Source organism: Bos indicus x Bos taurus, chromosome 5 (assembly GCF_003369695.1).
Source record: "Bos indicus x Bos taurus breed Angus x Brahman F1 hybrid chromosome 5, Bos_hybrid_MaternalHap_v2.0, whole genome shotgun sequence".
Classification (NCBI taxonomy): Eukaryota; Metazoa; Chordata; class Mammalia; order Artiodactyla; family Bovidae; genus Bos; species Bos indicus x Bos taurus.
This window is the reverse complement of record NC_040080.1, coordinates 2,910,552-2,927,001: the sequence shown is the minus strand read 5'-3', so window position 1 is coordinate 2,927,001 and position 16,450 is coordinate 2,910,552. Positions and strand designations below refer to the sequence as shown.

At 55.3% G+C, this 16,450-nt stretch overlaps 1 protein-coding gene across 1 annotated transcript in view; it reads left to right on the top strand.

Annotated features, from left to right (window-relative positions):
- TBC1D22A (TBC1 domain family member 22A) overlaps window positions 1–16,450 on the top strand; it is a 262,971-nt gene that overhangs the window by 173,046 nt on the left and 73,475 nt on the right. The window contains exon 10 of the mRNA XM_027540480.1: window positions 8,742–8,817. Within this exon, the coding sequence (XP_027396281.1) occupies window positions 8,742–8,817 (76 nt within the window). The remainder of the gene's footprint in view (window positions 1–8,741; window positions 8,818–16,450) is intronic.

Sequence of the window (16,450 nt, the reverse complement as noted above, 5' to 3'; positions counted from 1 at the left end):
TCCTTTTCCTATTTGGAACCAGTCTGTTGTTCCATGTCCAGTTCTAACTGTTGCTTCCTGATCTGCGTATAGGTTTCTCAAGAGGCAGGGCAGGTGGTCTGGTATTCCTATCTCTTTCAGAATTTTCCACAGTTTATCGTGATCCACACAGTCAAAGGCTTTGGCATAGTCAATAAAGCAGAAATAGATGTTTTTCTGGAACTGTCTTCCTTTTTCGATGATCCAGCAGATGTTGGCAATTTGATCTCTGGTTCCTCTGCCTTTTCTAAAACCAGCTTGAACATCTGGAAGTTAAAAAATTGGTATATTACTATTAAGTAAAGTTCACAGTTGATATTGGGGTTCCCTCTCTATGCTGTACATTCTGTGGGTTTGGCCAAATGTATAAGGAGTTATGGGGCTTCCCTACTGGCTCAGTCCATAAAGAATCTGCGTATAATGTAGGACACTGTCTGCAATGCAGGAGACCTGAGTTCAGTCGCTGGGTTGGGAAGATCCCCTGGAGAAGGAAATGCAACCCACTCCAGTGTTCTTGTCTGGAAAGTCCCATGCACCGAGGAGCCTGGCGGCTACAGTCCCTGGGGCTGCAAAGAGTCGGACACGACTTAGTGACTAAACCACCACCACCATCCGTCCACTGTTGCGGTGTCGTCTAGAGTAGGTCACTGCTCTAAAAGTCCCTGCCTTTCAAGGAAAGTTCATCCTTTCCTCTCCCGGAACCCGTGACAGCCAGTGGTCTGCTCACCATCTCCACAGTTTTGCCTCTTCCGGAGTGTCATTTCCTTGGAACCACCCAGCTCCAGGATCCCTTCCCCTCAGGGACCCTTTCTTGTTATTGGTTTCAGTCTAGCTTTTTGGCAGTCTCTCCTCTCCCCACCCTCCGTTAGTGGATACTCCTTACAGCTCAGGTCTATAACTTATCTGGACTTCCTTCAAATACTATTGCACCAGCTACCGTTGCTGGCCGGCCTGTGTCCCCAAACAGGCGTTCAGCTTGTCCCCGTTTTCTGAGCAGTTTACAGGGGGAGCCCCAAGCCGCTCTGCCAGGGCTGGGGGGAGCCTTCCGCCCTCGCCACGTCCCATGACCTATGGCCCCAGGGAACCTGTGGAATGGGTGGGCAGAAGGGCTCACACGTGGTGTGGATGCTGCCCAGCTTCTTTTAGATATGCCCCCAGTGCCTTGTGAAGGAGGCTTCCTGCCTCCAATTAGGCTCGCTGGTGGGAAAAGAGTTGGCCTGATAAATTTTTATAGCGCCCTCCCGCCTGAAAAGGGCTTCCCAGGTAGCTCAGTTGATAAAGAATCTGCCTGGATTCTTTATCAGTACAGGAGAGCCAGGTTCGATCCCTGGGTTGGGAAGATCCCATGGAGAAGGGAATGGCAACCCACTCCAGTATCCTTGCCTGGGAAATCCCATGGACAGGGAGCCTGGTGGGCTACAGTCCATGGGGTCACAAAGAGTCAGGCACGACTGAGCGACTCAGGCTTGCGCTTTCCTTCCCCCCGAGCAGCATGCCGTGGAGCTCTGTCCTCGTCCTTCTCCTCCCGTCTCCCCAGAGACCGTGGCGGGGACGTGGAGGGCGTGCGTGTGATTGCAGCCTCTCTACTTGGAGGGACAGCTGGTGCGATGGATGACACGCTCAGGGTTCAGCGTGAGTTCCGCAGCCCGCAGTGCCAGCCAGACACGTGCGATGAACGAGCTAGGAGCAGTGATCCCGAAGGCCTCCGTTGACGTTCACGAAACCAGCCAGTGCAGCTCGCTGAACGCACGCAGTCTGGACGGGCTGGGTTGACTGCGCCTCCGGGAGGGCGCTTCCGCCATCACTGGGCCCAGGGTCTTCGGTCAGGTGATGGCGTCTCGCGTCCTCTCTGGCCTCTTCTGTTAGGCTCACCTTGGCAGCCAGAGTCACCTTTTCCAAATGCAGATCTCATGACTGCGGTGGCTCCTCTTTCCATGTCGTTCGCTTCATCCTGTAGCTTTGCTGGGGTCTCACCCTTGGCTCCCCACGTGGCCTTCCTGCCTTGAGGTGGTCTTCTCCCATCAAGCCTGGCTTCCTCGGGGCCCCTCCCACCACACTGGCCTTCACTTCCTGCGTGGAGTGAGCCTGGCCCCCCACAGCTGCCCCGGCCCCCTGTTCTCTGCATCTCGGCCCAGGCCTCCCGTTCTCAGTGTGTCCTTGGGTCAGGCCCCTGTTCTGTGCTCTGACCTCAGGGCTCCCCCGGTCATGGTGAGCCCCTGTGTGCGTCTGCGTGGCCTGCGTGATGAATGTTTGCTTGACGACCAGACCATCATCTCTGAACACAAGTCCCGTGTTGATTTTCCTGCCCGACTGTGTTGGGGACCCAGGACCGCCCCCAGGTTCTGGGACTTCAGCACAACAGCCACGATTCCTCCCAATCACGTGTGTAGGGTGCACGGGCCAAGGGAAAAGGCCAGAGGGACCCAGGTGCGAGCTGGCAGGAGTCCTGTCCCTGGGGAGTCACTGGAGATGCTTAACTCCCGAGCCACGAGTTGGCCCCGTCTCCCAGGAGCTTGTGAGAAACGCCACACCCGGGACGTCCCTGGGGTTCCCTCCAGGGCGGGGGACGCAGGTCGGTCCCTGGTTGGGGAAGCAGGACCTCACGTGCCCTGGGCAACCAAGCCCGTGTGCTGCAAGACCCAGCACGGCCAAAATGAGAACACGGCGACGACGAAGCCACGCCTGCGGCCTGACTGGGAGCTGCTGCCACCGGCACCGCTGCTGGCACGGAGCAGCAGGAGAACCGGCGTGCAGCACGAAGACGGTGCTCCGCGGCGCGGCGAGCCGTTCTCCCTGGCGCAGGACAGGTGGGGGCTCCCGAAATCCTGGTCCCAGGCACCCCCCGGCGAGCGCCGACCGTGCACACGGGCCAGTCTCAGGACGGCAGCCTCAGGCCTACTTCTCTGAGCCCTGCAGGAGGCCCTCGGGCGGGTGTGTCGCGCTCAGGGAGGAGCGCCCGTCCGCCCTGGGCCGGTCTTGGGTGGATCGATGCCTTCGCTGCGCTCACTGGCTCACAGGAGGCCCTCGAGCAGGTGTGCCGCACCCAGCGAGGAGCGCCCGCCCGCCCTGGGCCGGTCTTGGGTGGATCGATGCCGTCGCTGCGCTCACTGGCTCACAGGGGGCCCGAAACGGGGCCTGGTGTCTTGAGGTGTTCGGACGCAGGTCCAGGGTGTGTGAGACGGGCGGGCTTGCTTTCCCCTTGGAAGGGCGCTTTCCCGCAGAGAGACTGGCCGGGAAGGGCTGTGGGACGCGCTGAGGGCCCGCATCTCTGGTCCGGCACAGCCCCTTGTCCCAGGGGTGAGGGGTCTCTGTCCTCCGAGTGCTGGGTCCTCCCCCTCAGCCAACACGAGTGAGCCTTCCCGCTCTTGTCCAAGATGCTCCTTCAGGAGGATTTAGTCCTCCTTTCCTCTGAAGAGCACAGAAATGCTGTTGGTTACTGCCGAAGTGTGAGGCAAGCCCAGTGTGCGTGCTAGGATTTTTTTTTTTCCTGCTGATTCGGACTCTACCTTCTGTAAAAACACTTCCCAGAAGGTCATTATATTTCTTCAGACCCTCCTTCCTTCCCTCCCTCTGAGCAATAAGTTTTCTATATTCTTCTATCATTCTTTAAAGACCCAGAATCAAATCTCGGCTTGCAGAGGTGTGCCTGTTTGCTTTTCATGGAGTGTTATCCATATTATTACTGTGAATATTCGTATAAATACAGAGTATTCTCACTTGCTTCCTATTTTGCCTGCAGATACTTCCTGTTTCTCAGCAGATACGTTCTGTGCTGGGCATGTGTGCGGGCGAGGGCGGGGGTGTGGATGGGATGCTGGGGGCGGTGCTCCCCCTTCATCCAGAAGGACCCGCGGTCTTGTCAGAGGCTGGAGGAGCCTGCTGGGCGGCCTCGGGGCCGGGTGCCCCTCCTGGGAGGCTGCTGCGGGCACCTCATGCCCTCTGGCTCCGCCTCCGGCCCTGGAATGTCCATGGTGTGTCCTTCAGAGGCTTCCTGGCTGCCGAGGGCACGGTCCTCAGCTTGGACCCCTCGGCTGACCCACTGTGCCCAACCTGCGGTGGGTCTTCTCTGCCCCCGCGCCCACCCCCTGCCTAAGCCCAGACCCCGAGGCCTCATCTGCCAGCCTTCTCGGGGCCTTCGTGATGCAGGTGTTTTTCTTTTTTTAAGACTCTCAGGTGTCATTCTTTTCTTACTATTTGGATTTTCAAGAGAACTCATCTCCCCTCCCCGGGTTTTGAACAAATTGAGAAATAAAACGAAATAGTGGCAGATGGAGACCAAAGAATAATTTTTATTTCTTCTAAATGAGAAGCTTGAAGTCCTATCTTAGTGTGAGAGCCAAATAAACTGGTGGACTGAATGTGGGGGTCATTCAGGCTGACCCTCCGTGTCGGAGCTGGCCTTGGGCCCCCGCAGGGCCCCCTGTGTGCGGCAGAGCCGTGCAGGGGAGCGGCCTTCCTGGGGGATCGGCCGGTTCCGAGAGCTGGGCGGAGGGCTGGGCCTGCTGGCGGTCTTGACTCTCGGAGTCGCAGGTGGTCAGTCGCCTTTTTGGGGCCAGTGTTTCTGGGGATGGAGAACGGGCAGGGGGGCACCGGCTGGATTCCCTCTGCCTGGAAGCCCAGCCCAGGTTTGAGGGCTGCTGCCCCCAGCTCCTGCAGCTGGCTCTCTGCATAACCATTAGGTTCCTGCTGAGCCAGGGACGTGGTGCCCCCTTGGAGCCCACCACCCCTAGGAACATGCCAGCCCTCAGTGGAAACCCCGCTCCTCTGAGTATTCTCCTGGGTCCGCGGGGAGGGGGCATCCGAGCCTGGTTCCCATGGCTTTGGGGCATGTCAGACCTGAGCAGTAATGCAGTAGTCTGCAAGGCCTCTGCCTGAGGCTGCAGAACCGCTCGTAGGTTATTTCTCATCCTTAAATACTTCCAGCCTGACTGCTTCCCCCGGCTCATCGGAGATGCTGCCGTGAGGTGAGACGACAGCATGGAAGCTTCCAGCTACCCAGCGTGTCCCGAATTCAAGTGTAAATCTCTGTCACTGAAGTTCCGGAGAGAAATCAAGTCTTTAAGGGCTAACCCTGCAAGTTCAAGTCCAAAACCAGAATTCCTCTGCCCGTGAATGTTCAGCCACATGACAGCTCGGGCTGCGTGCCGCTGCCTGTCTCTGCCAGAGGGGCGGCTGAGGGTCTCCCTCGGACGCGCGCAGGCCTTTCAGGGCCCGGTGCTCCTGTCCACTCAGCACCGGTCTGTGACAGCCCTCCCTTCCCCAGACTTCAGTGTAGCGAGACCCACCAGCTTGTCTACAAAGCATGTGCTTCCAGGCCTGTGGGGCAGCCGCCCCGGGAGCGCCTCCCGCCGCGTGGAGCCAAGCAGAGCGCACGCGGGACCTTGGTGCCTCCCGCTGGAGTTGTCCTCGTGGAGACGTGACAGCCTGGGATCCAGGGCCTGTCACTTGAAATCCACGCGGGAGAAACCGCAGCAGAAGTTAGGTCTGAGTCTGCTCGTTTTCCATTTCTGTGGGGAAAAGATTGTGGTTGCCTTGTAGGCATTTTTAGTTTCGTCTCGTAGCGGCCGCAGCTCCTGCTCTCGTCAGGAAGGATGTGTGTGTGTATGTGTGTTTGTGCCCATGTGTGTTTACACATGCTTGTGTGTCTGCACGTATGAGTGTGTGCATGTGTATGTGTTTGTGCCCATGTTTGTGCATGTGTGTGTGTGCATGTGTGTGACTGTGTGCCTCTGTGTGACTGTGTGCCTATGTGTGTACACATACTTGTGTGCGTGTGCGTGCATATGAGTGTGTATGTGTGTGTGCCCATGTGTGTACACACGCTTATGTTTGCACATGTGTAGGAGTGTGTTTGTGTGTGTATGTGCCTGTGTGTGAGTACTCATGCTTGTCTGCGCATATGAGTGTGTGTGTGCCGTGTGTGCACATGCTTGTGTGTGTATGTGTGTGTTTGTGCCCGTGTGTGTTTACACATGCTTGTGTATTCATGTGTGTAAATGTGTGTGTGCCCATGTGTGTACACATGCTTGTGTGTATGAGTGTGTGTGTGTGTGTGTGCCCCTGTGTGAGTACTCATGCTTGTCTGTGTGCGTGTGCGTGTGTGTGCACATGCTTGTGTGTACGTGTGTGCATGTGTATGACTGTGTGCCTGTGTGTGTGTGTGCACGTGCTTGTGTGTACGTGTGTGCATGTGTATGACTGTGTGGCCGTGTGTGTGTGTGCACGTGTGTGTGTACACATGCTTGTGTGTGTGTGCCTGTGTGTGTGTGCACGTGCTTGTGTGTGTGTGTGTGTGCCCATGTGTGTTTACACATGCTTGTGTATTCATGTGTGTGTGTGTGCCCATGTGTGTACACATGCTTGTGTGTATGAGTGTGTGTGTGTGTGCACCCATGTTTGTGCATGTGTGCGTGTGTGCGTGTGTATGAGTGTTTGTGTGTATGTGTGTGTGCCCATGTGTGTATATATGTTGGTGTGTCTGCACATGTGTAGGAGTGTGTATGTGCCCATGTGTGAGTACTTATGCTTGTCTGTGTGCATGTGCGTGTGTGTGTGCCTGTGTGTGCACATGCTGTGTGTACGTGTGTGCATGTGTATGACTGTGTGGCCGTGTGTGTGTGTGCCTGTGTGTGTGTGCACCTGCTTGTGTGTGTGTGTGTGCATGTGTATGACTGTGTGGCCGTGTGTGTGTGTGCCTGTGTGTGTGTGCCTGTGTGTGTGTGTGTGTGCCTGTGTGTGTGTGCACGTGCTTGTGTGTGTGTGTGTGTGCCTGTGTGTGTGTGCACGTGCTTGTGTGCACACGCACATTAAGCCCAGAGAGTGCTGACAGTGCAGGAGCCCCTGAGTGCCACGTCTGGCTGCTCAGCCTCAGGCGTCACTGCCGGCGTGAAGGTCGTCCTCTCCTGGCTACGTCTCCTGGAGCCGCCCCCACCACAGATCCCGGGGCAGGGGGTGCAGGGGTGCTGTTCCCACGCCCCCGTCCCCTTCCACCCACGTCTCCCTGAGGACAAGCTGTCCTCTCCCAGCACCAGCCCAGTGCACACCTGCCTGAACCAGCAGGCCCCACTCACTCACTCACATTCAAGGACCCACAGGCGCAGCGCCTTGTGCTTGAAACCACACGGATTTGTCATTTCACAGTCGTGGAGGTCGTGTACAGTAGTCATGTACGGACGTGAGAGTTGGACCATGAAGAAGGCTGAGCACCGAAGAGCTGATGCTTTCGAATTATAGTGTTGGAGAAGACTCTCGAGAGTGCCTTGGACAGCAAGGAGATGAAACCAGTCCATCCTAAAGGAAATCAGTCCTGGGTGTTCATTGGAAGGACTGATGCTGAAGCTGAAGCTCCAGTGCTTCGGCCACATGATACGAAGAGCTGACTTATTGGAAAAGACCCTGATGCAGGGAAAGATTGGGGGCAGGAGGAGAAGGGGCAGCAGAGGATGAGACGGTTGGATGGCATCACCGACTCAGTGGACATGGGTTTGAGCACAGTCTGGGTGATGGTGAAGGACGGAGGAGCCTGGTATGCTGCAGTCCACGGGGTCACAAAGAGTTGGAAGCCATTTAGTGCTTGAATGACAACAGCAAGTCCTGGAGGTCAGAATGCGGACAGGGGTCAGGGCCTGCGGCCGGGGCCTGGGGCCGGGGCGGGGCAAGTTGTGCATCAAGGTGTGGGCCAGGCCATGTCCTTCGTGGGCCTCCAGGGACGAGCTGCTCCCTGGCCTCTATCCAGCCTGCTTTGCTGGTCTGCTGGCCCCTACGTCCGTCCTCCAAGTGGGGACCAGTGTCCTCACTGCTCTGATGCTGACTCTCCTGCTGCCACGTCCGAGGGCCTGGCCACACCGGGCCCACCTGGGTGGGCTGGTTGGTTGATTAGCAGCCTTCACCACCCGCACCCCCACCTTGCTGGGAACCAGGCCCTGGGGATTTGGTGGGCTCACTACCCCACCTCCCGCAACCACCGAGAGCAAGTCTGTCACTGCAGGAGTGCAGTTGAAAGCCTCTCCCTGAGACGGTCCCTGAGCCTGAGCTGAGGCTCCTGAGCGCTAGCCTGTGGGGTGCCCCGGGCAGGACGTGCTAGGTGCCACCCTCCAGCCCCGCTGACATGCGCTCCAGTCGTGGCAGTGGGGGCACTGGGCCTTCTGTTCCTGAAGCCTTGGCACGTGCCGGTGCCTCCTTGAAGCCTCAGAGCAGTCCCGCGGGCAGGGCTCACTCTCACGTCACAGATGGTGCAGCTGCAGCCGGAGAGGAGCTGCTCCTTGCTAAGGTCACACAGCACCTAAGGCGTGGAGCCGGGCTCCCACTCCAGGTCGGCCCGACTGGAGACCCCTCCCCCACTGCCCACTGGCCGCGCTGGTTTTCCTGTCTTAGTTTATGGAACTCTTCACCTGAGTGCCTGAGACTGAAGCCCCCTGGTCCATCGTGCTCACACCGTGACCGTGTCCTCAGCCCTCGGATGGGAGGCCTGAGGGCAGTAGTGCCTGACGCCGGTAGCGCCGGGCAGGTCCTGGGTTCCCATCGTGACGTGGGGAGGCTTCCGAGCTCGCCTCCGGCTCACCTGCGCGCGGGTGGTGTGACGCAGCCTCCTGCTCTGTGCGTTGCTCACTTTGTGAATTCGTCCTCTTGTCAAACCGTCCGCCTTCGTCCCCACTGCCTGTTCCCCTTTGGAAAGCCGGTTTTATCCCCGACGCCTATGATACTCCCTGTTATTTTCCCCTCAGGACAACTACACGTTCGCCCAACCCGGGATTCAGATGAAAGTGAAGCTGTTGGAAGAGCTGGTGAGCCGCATTGATGGTAAGCTGGCGTCCTGGGCGCCCCTCTTCCTGGGGGCTGGGGGTGGGGGTGGAAGGCTCACCCAGTTATCCCGGGACCCCCACCCCTGCTGCACCTTCTTTGGGGCCGCCCAAGAGTTGCTGGGGCTGGAGCCACTCCCGTTCCTTTTACGAAGGCGATATAATCAGTTCAGCGCCATCCCTTCGCAGGAAGTAACGAGCGCGTCCTCGAAGCAGGCAGCCCTCACTCTTATTAAGGCCGGCGCTTGTCATCATCCGGCCGCAGCCTGGTTGTTTATGGCCGGCCTCTGGCCCAGCGTTCCTGCCTCTGCATGTCATTTTGGTATCAAGGATGCCGGCGTAATTTCTCCACGGAATCCAATTAATTACCGAGTCGGAAAAATAACACCTTTGATATTACAGAAAAATCATAGTGTGTGCCGGCCGTTTTCGATTACGCTTTCATGTGTAAGTGGGGGCTTTGAAATACTTTCTACCTTCGTCCTTTAAGTAATTCCCCCTGTGATGTGCTGACTGTCACGTTGCAATAGCAGGGTTTAATTAAGTGAACGTTGAAAGATGATGCTGGCCCATTCCAAGTGTACCCTCCTGAGCGTCTGTTAAATTAATGAGCAGAGTGTTAACGGAGTGATACCACGCAGAACCGGGTGTGGGCCTGTGACACCAGGTGGTCAGCGGCGCTGTGCCGGGGAGGCAGGCTCTGTGACCCCGAGCCCCACGTGACCTCGACGGGTGACCTCACTGAATCTGCAGAGATGTCGAACTCTGCTCAAAGCGGAGACAAGCCGCCGTTGTTCCAGGGCCGCCTTCCAAGGGTGTGGACGTCCCTTTTGCCCTTGCTGTGCCCTCAGGAGTAGACAGCGTATCCGTCCCCATCTTCCCAACAAAGGCTCTTTTTTTGGGAAACAATCGAATGACATTATAAAACGGAGTCATACAAATTATCAACTCCATTCTGTCCCTTGATTGAATCTGATTTTCAGCTGTGTCTAATGGTTATTACCTAATTTCCATATTATGAAGTTCTGCACGGTTCTTCCAATAATACTTTATCTGATTCAATATATTTAGCTGGGTGGCAGCCACCTATTCACAGCACGGTTTTTTTGCCTATGTAACTGCATTTACGTACGTTTGTTCTTCACCTCGCGGGGGCATCTTTGTCGGATGCTGTGGGTTTTCTTCCCTGCCGGCAGCTTCACACCTCCCCCCACCTCTCTGCGCACCCCCAGCCTCATTTGGATCTTTGAAGTACACTCAGTGGCTCCTCTCCTGGTTCTCCGAGAAGGTGGATTTCGCCTTTCTGTGGAGGTTAGAAACGTGTGGTTAGTGCTCATTTGTTCCAGGGCCACAGTTTGGGAATTGCTTGAATCGATTTTCCCTGGTGCTGTGGTTCAGAAGCAGCACATCTGAGATTCGCTGGGTGATTGTTTAAAAGAGGGAACCCCAGCCAGGCCTGGGCTTTTAGTAAACCCCGTTCTTATTTTCCCGCGGCTTCTGAGGAGGGCGTTTCACCCTGTGGTGGTTCTGTTTAAATGATCGGTGCTTCACGACAGAGGAGGCTCTGTTTGGTAGCAGGTTAAGCTGGGTAACCTGTCTGTAACTGTTCTTTCAGCCAGACCTGAGAGAACCTCTGTGACAGCCTCCGAAAAAGAGTTGCTGGGCCTTTCAGGCAGAAAGTGTCGGAACTGGGAGGGTTTGGCTCTCACCAGCAGCCCCTGGGAGAGGCGTCCCAGGCCCCCTTCGCTCACTGTCCTCCTGAAGGACGACTCTGGGGGCCTGGACTGTGCAGGGGCAGTGTGGATGGAGGGAGAGCTGCAGAAGGGGCCGGAAGGCCAGGGTCACTGTCTCATTTTCTCGCTGTGACGACTGGCTAAAGAATTTCTGGAAAGCACTCTCAAGCAGTTTTCTGTTTTGAGTCATGCTTTACCCTACTCTCTGTTACCCCCAGATCTTTAGAAGCAGTCTGCTCCATAGACAGAAAGCTGGCATGACTGAAGAGAGAGGGTTTTGTCTGTAAGGAGGCCAGGTGGAAGGGTGAGGGGCAGTGGCCTGAGAGACTGCCTGGGGGGTGGTAATCGGCTCAAGAGAGGGAGGCTGGCTACTGAGAAACGCAGGGGAGTCACCTGTGATCTCTGAGCGGGAGTTTTAGAACTTCCCACAGAATGAGAGATGGAGCCTTGAGCCACTTGGCTGGGGCTGTGGAAGGTGAGGCCAGGGGCCTTCCACGTCTAGTGGCAACGGGGTGGGCAACTCCAGGAGACCAAAACAATGCATAAGATTATTTTTTGAAGCCAACAAACAAATTGGGTGAGGGGTAGAAGGAAAGAGAGAAAAAAAGCAAAGAAAGAAGGTAAAAAGAAAACAGATTTCTTAAAAGCATTGAACTGCTAACAAGGAGACAAAAATTTCCTGGCCCTCTTCTGTGAGGATGTTAGAACCAGAGAGTTCTAGCTTTGTTTCTCTTTTTTATTATTTTCCATGTACAATGATGTACATATAGTCAAAGCTAAGTATATGTTCAAGACCTGTTAAGTGAGAAGAAAGAGAAGCAACAGATGACAAGGCCCACAAGATGACAAGTTTCTGTAATTCTTAGGCATAGGCCGTGAAACTGTTCTCTTTACCGTGTGTGAAGAAATATAAAATAGCGAGTCTTGAAAATATTTGCCCAGCTAATGAGAAACTGTATGATTTTACATGAGAGACAAAAAATACGATAACCAAATTAAAAAGTCAGGGTACAGATTTAACAAATTAGACATGGCTATAGAGAAAGTTAGTGAAAGGGAAGATGGGTTGGAAGAAAATAGCCAAAATAAAGCGTGGAGCAATAAGAATATGGATAATATAGAAAATAAAAGATATCAAGGGTATGTCTAGAGAGCCTCTATTTATTCATTTATTTAGAGTCATAGAGAGGAGAGAGAGTCAGAATTTGAGGAGATAATGATTTATTTTCCCAAACTACTGAAATAAGCCAATTCACCGATTGAAGAGCCCACTGAATTTCCAGGAGAATAAAGAGAAAACTATATAAACACACAATAGTAAAATTTATTTGAAGACTAATTGTTAAAGCAGCTAGAGTAAAGGATTATTTCCTGAGAATGGCTGTATGAGAACTCACCTCTCAACAGAGGCACAAGCAGACGTCTTCCACGCACTGGGAGGATATAGTTGTCACCCTAGAGTCGGGAAAGTGAGTCTTAGTTGCTCAGTCGTGTCTGACTCTTTGCCACCCCATGGGCTGTAGCCCATCAGACACCTCTGCCCATGGAATTCTCTAGAATACTGGAGTGGGTAGGTCTACATCCAGCAAAAAATATTCATATCCAGAATGAATTTGAAAGTCCAAGAGGCCACCTAAATCTGAGTTGTTTTTTCTCACTGTTTCTAAGAAACTGTGTAATCGGGAAGGGCCACAAACCAAGCACACAGACCTCCCTTCGCAGCTTAACCAGGGACACGGTCACTGTGGTCTTCAGACCTCCTGGAAGGCACCCCATCCAGTCTGGGGTGAGTCAGGTGGTCAGTGCAAAACGTCTGTGGGAGAAAGAGTGGGAGTGTGGGCAGCTTAGGGTAAAAGTCTGCATTGGGTGGAAGCCAGATACCCCTGTTGCTGGTGGAACAGACCGGACTCTGACCCTGCCTACGTCTGTGTGTGTGCTCAGTCGTGTCCTACTCTGCGACCCCATGGACTGTAGCCCACCAGGCTCCTCTGTCCATGGGATTTTCCAGGCAAGAACACTGGAGTGGGTTGCCATGCCTTTCTTAACCTAGGGATCGAACCTGGATCTCCCGTGTTGCAGGCGGATTCGTTACTGTCTTAGCCACCAGGGAAGCCCATGAATACTGGAGTAGTAGGTAGCCTATCCCTTCTCCAGGGAATCTTCCCAACCCAGGAATCAACCCAGGATCTCCTGCATTGCAGGCAGATTCTTTACCAGCTGAGCTACCAGGGAAGCGCATTTGACCCCCACAGACAGCCTATGCGTCTCCCTGTGAGCTCCCCACCACAGGGCACGTCGTCTGTGACCTGGCCGGGGCTCTGGTCCGTGCCCTCTTCTCCTGGGAGCTCAGGCTGGTAGAGGAGCTGCCTTCAGGAGTTTGCTGTCCTGGTTCCTGTGACGCAGGGAAAAACTTGGGGGGTTGTTCATGGACTCCTAATGCTTCAAAAGAAAGCAGTCCCCAGCGCTCAACTGCATTTCATCGGCCAAACCGAGTCACAGGCTGCGGCGAAAGTGGAAAGTCGGGAGGACAGGGACATGCCTACGTGCCCGGGCCGGGCGGGGTTTGTTGCCAGGAGAGGGGCGCGGTGGAGAGAGCGGGGCGGAGGCGGGCGCGCGTGCCCTCAGCATCTCTGCTAACGTCAGTCTGCTCCCTACTTAGGGAGTGATGCTTGTGCGTAAAATTAACAGTTCACACCAATCATTTGGTAATTTACTGCTTCAATAGTAAACATACGTTAACACGCCGGCGGGCTGATAGGATTTTAACATACAAAGCTCTAGAGCTGAATTTTAACTCCATGTTGCACCCGGCGTGTTTACGCACACTGAACGTGAAATGCCACGGTTTGCAGTGTATCTGAGTGACACGCCTTGCGATTTATGATTATGTCTGTCACATCCGATGTTAACCTTTGAGGTTGCTGGTTCCTAGGGGCCCCAGGGTCAGCCCCTGGCCTTGCTTGTGGAGAGGCTGCAGTCAGAACCTTGTGGCTGGATCCTGGGGCCAGGGCCCCCCATGGGGCAGCCCCCACTTTGTATTCTGAGCTCACGCCTGTTTTGTGACACAAGATAATGTAAGCGGAACATTTGCCATATCTTTTGATGAAAAAACCATGAGATCCTATTTCAGTATTAAAAAGAAATATCTGAAGATGGCCTCAGCAGATGTGTAAATCTGGTTATGGCCATGCTGGGCTTTTTTTCAGAAGACTGAAAATCAGATCTTAAAGAATTGCTTCACAGATGAGCGAGTTGTCCCGTGGGGAATGAAATGGGCACAGAGAGGGGCACCTGGGGGTGGTTTCTGGTCGGGGAGCCCACGGGCACAGTGTCTGTCCTGGGCAGCCTGGGGAGGGGGTGGGAGGAGGCAGGCACTCCCATCCCCAAAGGCCCGTGACTCCTTTGCAGGCCGCGATCTTCGGGGCTCTGCTCTCAGCTCTGGAGGGACCATAAAGCTGAGGCCCCAGTGGCTGGGGGGAAAAGACCGTGTCATCAGTGGGCCAGTCTGGACCGGCTGGCCAGTGACTGTGGCCCGGAAGGAGCTCTGTCCACGCTCGACACCATCCCGAGGCTATCTGGGGAGGCTGGGACTGCCCTCCAAGCTCTGCTTTCTCTTCCTGTAGGAAAAACCGGGAAGGAATCCTACCTAGGCTTAGCATTGTCAGACTTAGCATAAAGAGAACACTCGCTTCAATTTGAATTTCAGGTCAATAATGAACCATTTTTGGTGTGTTTGGTGCATTATTGGGCACGTACGGAACCCAGAGCTGCTTGGGGGTGGGGCTGGGGACCTGGGCTGGCATGGGACCCTCTCTCCCCTCCCTGGCTGCACACCTTGTGCGCTGCATGCAGGGCTGGTCTGCAAAAGATCTGCCTGAACTTCGGACGCTCTCAGCGTGCTCACCTGCTCCGGAGCTGCAGGAAGCAGAGGCCGCGGCTGGCTGGGGTGGGGGCAGGCGTGCAGGCCTGTGTGCGGAAGGCTGCCCACCCGCCCAGATGCCCCTGTGCCCCGCGGGAGCAGACACCTGTCCTTCCTGGGAGGCCCTGGAAACCCTTTCCTTGGGGCTGTTGTCCTGGGAACTAAAGAGCTGGGAAACTCACAAGCTGGGGTCATGTGAGCTGGTGGGAACCCGAGGGACAGGTCGACCTCACACTGTGGGGGAAGCGGGAAAGGAGGTGCTGAATTTCTGTCCTGACGGGCTGCTGCTCCATGAGCGGACACGGCGGGCTGGTTAAGGGTCAGAGGAGGAATGGACATGGGGCCTGCCTTGGGCTCCTCGGAAATCCTTCTTGCTGAACGCCTCTGGCTTGCCCTGGACCACCTCTTAGCGCAGGGCGGGACCTGGAGGGTCCAGATTCCTGTTCTGCTGCCTGGCGGGGGGTTTGGGTGGTGAGTATAGTCCCTTGGGAGGGTCAGTGCAGGTGAGATGCTTACAACGGCCCCTGGCACATCGTGACCTCAGCCCGCTCTATACCCGTGTTACGTCATCATCATTTTAATCTTAGCACCTGCAGAGCGGGCAGGTAATGGCGGGCGGGCTAGCCCTCCTTGGTTGGGGGTTAGTCTGGGGAATCTACTCGGCCCAGCGTGCGGGACCTGGCAGGAAGCCTCCCTTGGCAGGCGCCTCAGTCCAACCCAGGGTGCCCATTAGCACGGCTGATACTGCCTGGCGGACCGCGGGCTCCAAGGGGGATGTTGCCCGTCATTTATTAGCAATTACACTTTCACTCTTAGGGGAAAAAAAAAGCCCATAGGCATCAATGGAGAATAGTCCTAACTTCTTGTGTTAAAGCCTTAATCTGCGTGAGCATTTTCCCTTTCCCTGTGTTTTTAAATTTAGGTTAAATGCGATTTTAATGAAATTTCTCTGAAAGCTGTCTCGACTACATTGTAAGGTTAAAATTGACTTATTCTTTCAAGATAGAATTCAGTTACAGCTAGTAAACTAGATTCAGCTTTATTACCACCCAAGTGAAAATATTTTTATTACTGCTACAAGGTGAGCCTTCGGAGAGCAGAGGATAAATCAGTTGCTGGAGCGACCCCAGCCTGTGAAATGTTCAGTGGGCGGCAGTGAGCAGTACACGCTCCCCTACCCTGCTGGCGTCAGTAGGCCCCGGCCTGGCTGATCTGAGCACGGGGGACGGAGGCCACATCTCACCGGAGGTGTGGGCCCTGGGGACGCAGTGATGGGCGTGGACGCCGGGCTCAGGAAGGCGTGTGGGTGCGGCGGCACCTCCGTGCGCCCGTCCCCAGTCGTCTCCCTGTCCCAGGCCGGGGCGTGGTCCCCGCGGCAGCATCCTGATCGTTCCAGCGGCTCCGTGCTGTGCCCGCCTGGGGCCAGCGGACGGCAGGTGGCCGTGGGCTCTCACTCTCCTAGGAGGCGTCCAGTCGGCCTAAAGTGCCTTCAGCCGAAAACCCACATGGCTATGTGGCTGCATTTTGGGGAAGAAAGATCTATTCAGTTCAGTTCAGCTCAGTCGCGTCTTGACTCTTTGGGACCCCACGGACTGCAGCACGCCAGGCCTCCCTGTCCATCACCAACTCCCGGAATTTACTCAAACTCATGCCTGTTGAGTCGGTCCAAAAAGAAAAAAATCAAAGAAGTCGAGTAAGTTTCCTGTAGTCTAATAAGTAATGTATAAACCCGTGGGTTCTAGTTCAGCCTCTGTCACTGACTGAACTTGGCTGCTGCTGCTGCTAATACTCATCATAAAATAGTGACGGCGGCCAGCATCCATTCAGCGCCTTCGGCGTATGAGGCCCCGCCTTCACGTCTTCCTCTGTGGCGTTGTGCGGTGTTTCACAGCACCTCCGGCAAGCGGCGCGTGACCTTCTCCACGACGGGAGCCCTGCCCGCTCTCTGTCCCCCATGGACGGGATGGTCTCCGTGTGGCATC